Genomic DNA, 12,105 nt, shown 5'->3' with positions numbered 1-12,105 from the left:
CACACAGCAGCTGCACGACAACTTCCGCACACAGGCCCGGGTACCCTTCACTTTCTTCTTTTTCCTAATTGACGTCCCTCGCGGCTCTTTCGCTGTGGCTGCCCTAGGTCTAACACCACAGCGCTTCACCTGTCCGAGTCTGTCCGTCTGGTACCCCCGGGCCTTCTCTGTCCCGTCTCTCTCCACAGTCCCTTCCGGAGCTTCCTCTTCTGTCCGTCTCTCCTTCTGTCTCCTCTTCTCCTGAGCTCCTCCTCCTGGACTGGCTTGCTTCTGGAACTCTCTGCAACTATTTATTCCCCTCCCTGGGAATTCCACTCTAGAGCTCCTTTTACTCCGCCTCCCATGACTCTGCGGTTTCATAGCCTTAAGCTGATGTTAAGCCCTTTCCTCACTGCTCTCTGCTTACATATTGTGGCCAAACTACAGTACTACACCGTCTTCTTTTCCTGCTGTTCTTGGTCTCCCTCTAGTGGCCATACCCAGTACTTTACCATCTTCTACTGTCTCTAGCTGTCTCCCACATACATATATAGCAGTCCACGTCAAGCACCTTTTACGGCACATTGTATATTCACCTTCTTACTGCAGACAGGTCCATAGGTCAGTCCACTTCCCTACAAATGCAATACAATTTAAAACATTTTTACCAGTTTTTTGTGGTCATCAAAAAATAAAAAAAGTCTTAAATGGACACATACAGGCATTCCTCATGCTGCAAACTAGATATTTGCATTTAAATTGGAATAGGGTCAGCAAAAAATAACAAAATATCTAATACTCAATCTCTTGACCAACCTCTCGAGTCACCCTGTCAGCCACTGTCCAATAATCTTCTTACTGCCGTAGCACACTGCATATTAGTCTAAATGATTGGAAATAGGTTTTGGGCTTGGAAAAAAACATGTATTATGAACCTGATATGAGATACATGCTGCCCAAATCCTGAATCAGACAATGCGCGCTGTATTGCAGCTATGTATGTTTTAATCTGATACACTGTGATGTTTCAGAGAAAATATACTTTCAAAAGCTATGTATCTCAGATGACTAGTCCAATGCCTTTTCCTAAGGTTTTGTCTATCCCCTGCTCCTCTACACTGACAAGTCTCTCCCCAGAGGTGTATTTAGGTGTCTCCGAATCTAGGGCAAGAACTCAGTTTACCCTCTTCCAAGCAGTTTGAGTAGTTGCTATCTGACCAATCATTCAAATGTGATTTGCACACTAAGGGTACCGTTGCACTTAGCGATGCACCAGCGATCCCGACAACGATATGGATCGCTGGTGCATTGCTAAGTGGTCGCTAGTGAGCTGCCACACAGGCAGATCTCACCAGCAACATAGCAGGGGTCGGAGGTCGCTACTTACCTGTCAGACGTGGCGATCCTGACGTCCTCCTGTCCGCGTCCACGCGTCGCTCGTCGGCGCCACAGGAAGCCCAGAAGGAAGCGCCCGACGAGAAATGGTCCAGGACGTTCTCGCGAGATCAGCGATAGCCAGCAGGGGAGCTGGTTGGAGGTAAGTATCACACATAGCGATATCGCTAGCAATATCGCTGCTACGTCACAAAACCAGTGACGTTACCACGATATTGCTAGCGATATCGCTATGTGTAACGGGCCCTTGAAAGTCATGTGTCTACTAACTGCTCTTCCTAGAGCTCAGTGGAAAACTCAGAGAAGTAGGGAAAAAGGTTAGTTGACACATGACCGTAAGTATTAAAATCGCATATGACTGAAGTAGCCACGTGACAGCTGCTGGAACTAGCAAGCAGAGCTGAATCTTGACATTAAGTATATTACATGTTGTTGGAATTGGCATGTGTTTCATTTTATTATTGAATCACAGAATCATAGAATTGTAGAGTTGGAAGGGACCTCCTGGGCCATCCGGCCCAACTGCCTGCTCAAAGCAGGATTCGCTAAATCATCCCTGACAGATATCTATCCAGCCTCTGTTTGAAGACTTCTATTAAAGGGGAACTCACCACCTCTTGTGGCAGCCTGTTCCACTCATTGATCACTCTGTCAAAAAGTTTTTTCTAATATCTAATCTGTGTCTCCTCCCATTCAGTTTCATCCCATTGCTTCTAGTCTTTCCTTGAGCAAATGAGAATAAAGTTGATCCTTCTACAATGTGACAGCCCTTGAGATATTTGTGGACAGCTAGTAAGTCTCCTCTCAGTCTTCTCTTCTGCAAGCTAAAGATTCCCAAATCCTGCAACCTTTCCTCATAAGACAGGGTTTGCAGACCAGTCAACATTCTGGTCGCTCTTTTCTGAACTTGCTCCAGTTTGTTGATGTCTTTTTTAAAATGTAGTGCCCAAAACTGGACACAGTATTCCAGATGAGGTCTGACCAAAGAGGAATAGAGGGCAATAATGACTTCACATGATCTAGACTGTATGCTTCTGTTAATACATCCTAGAATTGCATTTACCTTTTTTGCTGCTGCATCACACTGTTGACTCATATTCAGTCTATGATCTATTAGTATACCCAAGTCTTTTTCACATGTGCTGTTGCTTAGCCCTATTCCTCCCATTCTGTATATGCTTTTTTCATTTTTATTGCCCAGATGTAGTATGCTGTATTTTTCCCTGTAAAAACCATTCTGCTAGTTGCTGCCCACTGCTCCAGTTTAATTATATCTTTTTGAATCCTCTCTTTCTCTTCTCTAGTATTAGCTATCCCTCCTAGCTTTGTGTCATCAGCAAATTTAATCAGTTTACCCTCAATTCCTTCATCTAAATTGTTGATAAAGATGTTGAACAATACAGGGCCCAGGACAGAGCCCTGTGGTACCCCACTTGAGACATTCTTCCAACTGGATGTGCAGCCATTTACGACCACGCTTTGGCTCCAATCACTAAGCCAGTTATGAATCCACCTAACAGTTGCCATGTCCATTCCAAACTAAGCCATTTTTTCAATAAGGATTGTGCGAGATACTTTGTCAAATGCTTTGCTGAAGTCAAGATATACTATATCTACAGCATTTCCCTGATCCACCCAATCAGTGATTCTGTCATAGAAGGAAATTAAGTTAGTCTGACATGACTTATTAGTTACAAACCCATGCTGACTCTGTTTAATCACTTCATTCTTATCCAGGTACTTACATACATGTTGTTTAATAATTTGTTCAAAGATCTTTCCTGGTATAGAAGTCAGACTCACCGGCCTATAGTTGCCTGGGTCCACCTTCTTCCCCTTTATGAACATAGGAACAACATTTGCTCTTTTCCAGTCTTCTGGGACATCTCCTGTTCTCCAAGAATTTTCAAAGACTATGGAGAGGGGTTCAAAAATTTCTTCTGCTATCTCCTTCAGTACTCTGGTGTGTAATTCATCTTGACCTGGAGACTTGAATTCATTTAGGTTAGCTAAGTGTTTCCTCACTATCTTTTTGTTTATAGATATCCTGGATTCTTCTATTCCCTTAATAGGACAGTGAAGAAAATTTGATGTTACATTTCCTTTCTGAGAGAAAACAGATGCAAAATAGGAATTTAAAAGTTTGACCTTCTCAACATCCTGTCTTACCATTTCATCATTTTCATCCTGTAAAAATCCTATAGCATCTTTGACTTTTCTTTTACTTTTGACATATCCCCAAAATCCTTTTTTCAGGAGCCCCTCACTGCACTTGCTCACTGAGCCAGTGCGGGTGTCCTGAGTACAAAAACAGTGCTCAAAGATACCTGTGGAGCAGGGCAGCAGTGGTGACGATGCGTGCTTCAGAGTTTCAGGACCTGGAGCACATGACTGCTAGGGGTGTGGCCTAAGCTCCACCGATCTAGGAGCTGCATGGAAACTCCAAGAAAGGTAACTACAGGACAATGTTACCAAGGGGCATAGACAGAGACAGAAACCAGATGAAGCCAGGGTCAAAGCACAAGATAGCAATGCAGTACCAAAGGGTTAGACAGAATGGATAGTCAGGACGTAGCAATAGATCAGAAAACCAGAATGGGCAATAGACGATACAATAGGGACAAACTGTAACGGAGTAACGATAGCCAAGCCAGGAGGTCAGAACCGGAGAAGACAATAGTACCAAAGCGAGAGACGAAGTACAGAATGAGGGAACAGGCCAGGTCATACACGGGAAGCAAACAAGCAACGCAGAATACACACACACCAGGGGTCAGACACACCAGAACAACAGTATAGTTGACAGAGAACCCTGGTAAAGAGTGAGTATAAATACCCCTCCCAGATCCAGAAAGAGGCCACGAACACTTAACCCTGTGAGTGCAGGGCAAGAACCCTGTTCAAATCATGACAGTACCCCCCTCTTAACGGGGGGAAAGCCCGCACCAGATGATCGGCATGCACCGAACTGGCCGGAACCCATGACCGATCCTCCAGAGAGTATCCCTTCCAGTGTATCAGATACTGGAGTCTCCGGCGCACGCACCGGAAGTCAACAATGCACCCTACTTCATACTCCAGCTGCCCCTCTACCAGCACTGGCAGAGCATTTGATGAGGGATCCTCTCTCATCGTCCCCACAGGCTTTAACAGGGACCTGTGGAAGACATCAGAAATTTTAAAGGAGGTGGGCAGCTGCAGTCGGTAGGCTACTGGGTTAACAACCTCCACAACTTTGTATGGGCCAATAAACTTGGGGCCCAGCTTTATAGATGGTATCTTAAGCTTGATATTGCGGGTGGATAGCCACACCTTCTCCCCTACTGCAAATGCTGGACCAGGCCCCCTCCTCCTGTCAGCAAACCGCTTATAGTTTTCCTTGGCCTTGGAAATATTCCTCTGAACCTCCCTCCAAAGAATTCTAAGACGTTGTGTCGCACCCTCAGCTCCAGGACAACCTGAATCCATGCGGGAAAACTCTCCAAAATGTGGGTTAAACCCGTAGTTGATCTGAAAGGGAGACTTCCCAGTAGATTGACTTACACGACCATTGAATGCAAACTCTGCCATGGGCAGTACCTCACACCAGTCCTCCTGCCTGGAAGAGGCCATGCATCTCAGAATCTGCTCCAACGATTGGTTTGTGCGCTCCGTCTGTCCATTAGACTCTGGGTGGTAGGCAGAGAAGGACAACGAAATCCCCAGCTTTTTGCAAAAAGCCCTCCAGAACCTGGCTACAAACTGTACCCCTCTGTCTGACACCACATTCATAGACACTCCATGCAACCTAATTATATGCTGCATAAATAAGCGGGCCAGGGTTTCAGCAGATGGTAACACGGGGAGAGGTACAAAGTGGGCTTGTTTTGAAAACCTATCCACCACCCATATCACCGAGTTGCCCCTGGAAGGAGGAAGATTTGTGATAAAATCCATGGACAAATGTGTCCATGGTCTATCCGGAATTGGCAAATGCACTAACTCCCCGGCCGGACCTGAGAACTTTTAGAACGAGTGCACACCCCACATGCAGTCACAAACTTTTTAATATCAGTTACCATAGAGGGCCACCAGAAATCCCTCGCAATTGCCCCCCGGGTAGCTGCAATCCCAGGATGAGCACTCAACATAGAATCGTGAAATTCCTGCATAAGTCCGAGACGGAAACGTTCCGGTACAAACAATTTACCCGGGGGTTTACCACCAGGAGCCCGAGCCTAGGCCTCCAAAATCCCTCTCTGTAACTCAGATGAGATTTCGGTCACCACTATTCCTGGCTGAAGAATGGAGGAGGGAGGTTCTGGAGGGGACACCGAATCAAAGCTTCGGGATAAGGCATCAGCCTTGATGTTTTTAGATCCCGGGCGGAATGTGATGGTAAACTGAAATCGAAAAAAAAAAAAAGCGCCCACCGAGCCTGTCTGGGGGTCAATCTCTTGGCAGACTCAATATAGGCCAAATTTTTGTGATCAGTGATGACTGTAATGGGATGAACAGCCCCCTCCAGGAAATGCCTCCATTCTTCAAAAGCCAACTTTACCGCCAACAACTCTCTATTGCCGACATCGTAACTTCTCTCGGCAGAGGAAAATTTTTTAGAGAAGAAGCCGCAAGGCCTCAGATTAGTAAGGGTAGGAGGGCCCTGAGACAAAACTGCCCCCACCCATAGTTCCGAGGCGTCAACCTCCACAACAAAAGGACTTGACGGGTCGGGTTGTACCAATACAGGGGCTGAAGAAAAGCACTTTTTTAATGTCATGAAATAATTTTTTGCAGCTACAGACCAATTTTTTACATCAGCTCCCTTGAGAGTGAGGTCTGTTAGAGGCTTTACCACCTGCGAGAAGCCCTTAATACATTTCCTATAAAAGTTGGCAAAGCCCAAAATTCGCTGCAACCCTTTCAGGTCATGAGGCTGCACCCACTCCGTAACAGCCTGGACCTTCTTAGGATCCATGCGGAACCCCTCTCCTGACACAATCAACTCCAGAAAGGATACTTCATGCATGAAAAATGAGCATTTTTCCAACTTGGCATACAAATGATTCTCCCTCAGTCTCATGAGAACCATCCGCAAATGGTGCAAGTGAGATTGACTGTCCACCGAGTACACCAGAATGTCATCCAAATAGATAACCACAAAACGACCAATTAAATGAGAGAAAATTGCATTAATAAAATTCTGAAAAACAGCAGGAGCGTTGGTGAGACCAAAGGGCATAACCAAGTTTTCGAACAGCCCTTCAGTCGTCAGGAATGCTGTTTTCCATTCGTCCCCTTCCCGGACTCTTATAAGGTTATATGCTCCACGTAAATCCAGTTTAGAGAACAACTTGGCCCCGGTGAGTTGGTTGCATAGATCAGGAATTAGGGGGAGAGGGTATATATTTTTCACAGTAATTTTGTTTAATTCCCGAATGTCGAGGCACGGCCGCAAACCACCATCTTTTTTCTTAACAAAAAAGAAGCCCGCTGCCACAGGTGAAACAGAAGGCCTAATATGCCCTTTGCGGAGACTCTGGGTAATGTACTCTTTCATTGCCAGACGTTTGGGCCCGGACAAATTGAACAGGCGAGCCTTGGGTAACTTGGCTCCAGGGACTAGATTAATGGCACAATCAAAGGGTCTATGTGGTGGTAGCGCCTCACCCTCACTTTCAGAAAATACGTCTTAAAAATTTCTCCAGGTACTCCGGAATACCTTCCAGATCGACAGACGACACTGACACAGATTTTACTGGGGTGACAAGAGTTATCAAGTTACATCATAGACCGTTAGCCATACAACCCCACTGAATGATCTCCCCTGTGACCCAGTCAATAGTAGGATTGTGACGTTGAAGCCAAGGCATACCCAGTACCAGTCCAGCCGGCAGATTATTTAGAACAAAACACCTTACCTTTTCTCTGAAAGTGGGTTCCACTCACGTGGAAAAATTATCAGTCATGAAACAAATTCCCTCCTAGGTGATAGGAGAAGAATCAATTGCCACGATTTTAACAGGATCTTTTAACCTGACTGTCCCTATCTTATGAAAAGTCACAACTTTGGCATCGATCAGATTAATAGAAGAACCACAGTCAACAAAGGCGCTAGTCCCAACCGGACTGCCTGTAAGTTCCAGTTCCACCGAAAGCAGAATTTTAGTAAGTGAGGAAAAGGGTACCTGGGAGTCTGGGCAACCTCCTCGATTGTTACCCAGACTCAGTCGTTTTCCTGACGGCTTCACTGAAGAAAGGCAAGAAGGACAGTTCCTTCTCCAATGTCCAGCGGATCCACAGTAAAAGCACAATTGGTAGTTTCTACGGTGTCTCCTCTGTTTTTCCTCCAATGACGTGGCACCAACCTCCATGGGCTCAGGACTAGATGCAGAGTCTCTCAGATTGGAGAATAAAGGGGTCTCCTGCAGCATGACCCCTCTTGCCCGCAGCCTACGGTCCATGCAGACAGCCTGGATCATAGCGTCCTCCAAAGAATCCGGTGGAGGATGAAGGGCTAGGGCATCTTTCAAACGTTCGGACAGGCCTCTACAGAACAAACCCCGGAGGGCAGCATCATCCCAGGAGACCTCCGCTGCCCAGCGTCTGAACTCAGAGCAGGTTAATTAGGTGTTCATTTTATTACATGTGGCAGCCAAACAGGAATATAGCACACAGTGGATGCCACCTCTGACAGGCGAAGGGGCGCTTCCTTCTCTCAGCACACATCAGCCATTTATCTTGGTATTTCTTCTTGAGAGATTCTCCTCTCCTTCTGCACCCTATACAAACCTCCAATATTGGAATAAGCGATAATATGATAAAGGCTCGGGCTGAGCCGAAACGTCTTTTAATTATATCGCTTCCACTGTGTGCCATATTCCTGTTTGGCTCCCACATGTAATAAAATGAACACCTATTTGCATAAAGTCTGTTTGAGTGTGCGGTGAATTTAATTAACTTGTAATTAGGACCTACTGGTCCGTTGCACCTGCACCTCGTCTATATTTGACTAGAGTGCACGCTAACTACCCATTGAACTCAGAGCAGAACCATTCAGCAGAGTGCCTCCCCTGTGTCACACTCATCACCATATCCTCTGCCAGACGCACTCTATCAGGCTCATCATAAATGTGCCCCAGAGCTTCAAAGAACAAATTCACAGACATACAGTACGTTCAGGAGCAGAGGAAGAGAGAGAGAAAGCCCATGCCTGTGAAGCCCCACGAAGTAGGGAAATGACGGCCCCCACCCTCTGGAACTCATCCCCGGAGGAGCGGGGCCTCAGAGAAAAAAAAAAGCTTGCATCCTTCTCTGAAAGACCTGAACTCCTTTTTATCCCCTGAGAAAAGGTCTGACAATTTGACCGGAGATTCGGGGGATGCCAATGACATCTCTATTCCCAGCACTAGGAGCCCCTGCAGCGACAGCCCCCTGCACAGTATCCACCAACTGTTGCTGGGTCTGGGCCATCGTGCGCTGTTCCACATTAAGTTTGTGGAACATTTGGGTCAGGTGCTTGACCTGATCAGCCAAAGCTTGTATGGAATCCATGAGGATAACACTTTTTTTTTTTCCTTCAGAGGAAAAAAAAACTGAAATGGTCAGCTATAATGTCAGGAGCCCCGCACTGCACTTGCTCAATGAGTCAGTGCGGGTGTCCTGAGTACAAAAACAGTGCTCAAAGATACCTGTGGAGCAGGGCAGCAGCGGTGACGTTTCGTGCTTCAGAGTATCAGGACCTGAAGCACATGACTGCTGGAGGCGTGGACTAAGCTCCACAGATCTAGGAGCTGCAGGGAAACTCCTAGAAAGGTAGCTACAGGACAATGTTACCAAGGGACATAGACAGAGACAGAAACCAGATGAAGCCAGGGTCAAAGCACAAGATAGCAATACAGTACCAAAGGGTTAGACAGAATGGATAGTAGGATGTAGCAATAGATCAGCAAACCAGAACGGGCAATAGACGGTACAATAGGGACAAACTGTAGCGGAGTAACAATAGCCAAGCCAGGAGGTTAGAACCAAAGAAGACAATAGTACCAAAGCGAGAGACGGAATACAGAATGAGGGAACAGGCCGAGTCATACACGGGAAGCAAACAAGCAATTCAGAATACACACACACCAGGGGTCAGACACACCAGAACAACAGTATAGCTGACAGAGAACCCTGGTAAAGAGTGAGTATAAATACCCCTCCCAGATCCAGAAAGAGGCCATGAACACTTAACCCTGTGAGAGCAGGGCAAGAACCCTGTTCAAACCATGACACCTTTATTATTGCTTTTGATGTCTCTTGCATTCATTGTCAGCTTTAATAATCTGATTTGTGCCCTGCAAGTTCTGCAGACAGCATTATATTCTTCTTTAGATATGCCTCCCTCTTTCCATTTTATAAACATTTCTTTCTTCCTTTTTAGCATGTGCCTTTTTAGCATGAAGGCCTTGTCCAGGTTTGAGATAAAAGTCTGCAGTCACTGTAGGTTACTGCAGGTTTCTGAATTCTCACAGCACAGGCACTGCACACTTTTTGAATTCTCCTTTGACGGTGGCAAGAGTGGATTGTCATTGGTCATGTGCGCACAAGTATGCGATTTGTTAGCCACATTCTCACTAGAAATGTCCAGCCTAGCTCAATTAACTTTCATTGAGCAACACCATACATGTCTAGTTGGCATGTGACTGTATGTATGCATATTAAATACTTGTCGTTTCATGATTTCACCCTCTCATCACCAGCACCAGAGAATCCTGACAGCGTGGACTACATGCTGTGAGAAATTTGCAGTCACATAGAATGACTGTTGCGTCATCACAAGCTTGGACAACCCTTTAATGCTTCTCACATAAATAAAAATATACTATCCCACTCGCTACTAAAACTATACTACTTACCACCCCCTCGCAATACCCAGTCTCTATTCTATGTGAACTCACATTTTTTTCATCCCACACTGTCTCCTCATACTATTTCCCTCAATAATCTCCTATCATATCCCCCTCCCCATATTGCTTCCACACTTATCCCCTTTACTCCCCCTATTGTGTGTACCCATCCCCCTTTGCTCCCAATACTGTGACCTCAACAGTCCCACCCCCTTGCTCCCCATATTGTCCTCAAATTACCCCATATCGCTTTCCATACTTTGTCCATGCTCATCTTTCCTTGCTCTACATACTCTGTCCGCACCCATCCCCCTTGCTCCCCATGCTATGCCCCTCAAATTTCCTCCTTCATTCCCCATACTGTATACACCCATTCTGACCTCTTGTTCCCTATTCTGTGTCCACACCCGTCCCGCTCCTTTACTCCCCGTACAGGATAGGTATGGGAGAAAATCCACAGGACTTGACTTGTCATTCAAGATTAGTCATTTGAAACACATAGTCCTTTGCTGACTTTTCAAAGTATGTTCTCTTTGAAATACCACAAAGTTTCAGATAAAAAATACACAACTGCAATAATGTAGTCTGTTTGATTCATGCTGCACAAACTAGAGACAGCATGAATCCCATGTCAGGTTTATTAATGATCTAAGAGGTATATATTTTCTATGTGAAAACATGTTTGATTGCTGGTCTACCTCATAACAGTTATTTCAATTATCCTTAATAGTTATGTTAAAAGTAGTTGAGATCCAGCATCGGAGGTATTAAAATTCAGTACTTTATTGGATCAACATTAAAAAACAATAAAACATGCTAAGGGGGGACATGAAACAACTGATGCATTTTGTACAGTGATGTCCATAGTCAAAGGTATTTCTTTGCTTCTTTTAGGTGTTTCATGTCTCTCCATAGTTTGTTTTATTGTTTTGTAATGTTGATCCAATAAACTATTGAATTTTAATAATTGTGGTGCTGTATCTCAGCTATTTTTACCCTGTCTGCTTACTTGGGGATGCCCACATCTTGGACTTGTGCATTGGACAATTTATGAATCCATGGACATTTTACTAGATTTGGTGAGCTGATGGTGATTTTTTCCTTTTTAATTGCTCAATATCCATAGTGATAGTAAACCTATGGTATATCTTGGCCATTTTACCATAGGATTTTATGGTGATCTAACAATAGCTCGGTAGAATCTATAGTTTCAGATGGTGTGTCCGAAATCTGGATGCTAGATTGTTCCTGTATTACTTGTCTGAAAGTGTCCTTGGAGTCAAGATATTTACAACATTTGCATAAGATGTTTCAATTAATTTCTATATAGACTGGCACCTTGACAGAAGACATCTTGGATTTGTATGGTGTTCTTACTTGTGATAAAAGATGGTAAGTTTTAGTCAGTATAACAACTGTAAAGTGTTTGCCTGCCTGGAGTGAAAGCTCAATCAGTGGCCAATGAAAACAGTCAATCATTCAATAGTAAAGCTAATTATTCTAAATCAATTAGAATTACCTACAATTGACGTAATATTCCGTCCATGTGACCATGGACCTAATTACCATGGACGGAATATTACGTCATCGCGATCAGCGGCGCCCACGTGGTGAGCGCCGCTGATCGCGGCCGAGTGTCAGCTAATTATCATAGCTGACACCAGGCACAATGTGTCAGGGGCGGTCACGGACCGCCCCCGACACGTTAACCCCTTGCACACCGCAATCAAACGCGATCGCGGTGTACCGGGGGTTAAAGGGAAGCATCGGCAGGGAGGGGGCTCCCTCCGTGCTTCCCTGAGCCCCCCACGGCAGCGCAATGTGCAGCGCTGCTGCGGGGGGCTCCTTTCCTCCAGGCCCC

General features: G+C 45.3%; 1 protein-coding gene across 3 annotated transcripts in view; it reads left to right on the top strand.

The window, feature by feature from the left end:
- Nucleotides 1–12,105, top strand: part of LOC141092474 (probable cation-transporting ATPase 13A4) — a 576,817-nt gene that overhangs the window by 250,991 nt on the left and 313,721 nt on the right. For all 3 annotated transcript variants that reach the window (XR_012232812.1, XM_073578639.1, XM_073578640.1), the window contains exon 13: nucleotides 11,575–11,636. Coding sequence is in view for 2 of the 3 variants with exons in the window: in XM_073578639.1 (XP_073434740.1) it covers nucleotides 11,575–11,636 (62 nt within the window). In the remaining variant the exon portion in view is untranslated. The remainder of the gene's footprint in view (nucleotides 1–11,574; nucleotides 11,637–12,105) is intronic.

This window comes from Dendrobates tinctorius, unplaced genomic scaffold, assembly GCF_039654945.1.
Source record: "Dendrobates tinctorius isolate UK_male_01 unplaced genomic scaffold, ASM3965494v1 ptg000060l, whole genome shotgun sequence".
Classification (NCBI taxonomy): domain Eukaryota; kingdom Metazoa; phylum Chordata; class Amphibia; order Anura; family Dendrobatidae; genus Dendrobates; species Dendrobates tinctorius.
This window is presented reverse-complemented; position numbering and strand designations above follow the sequence as displayed.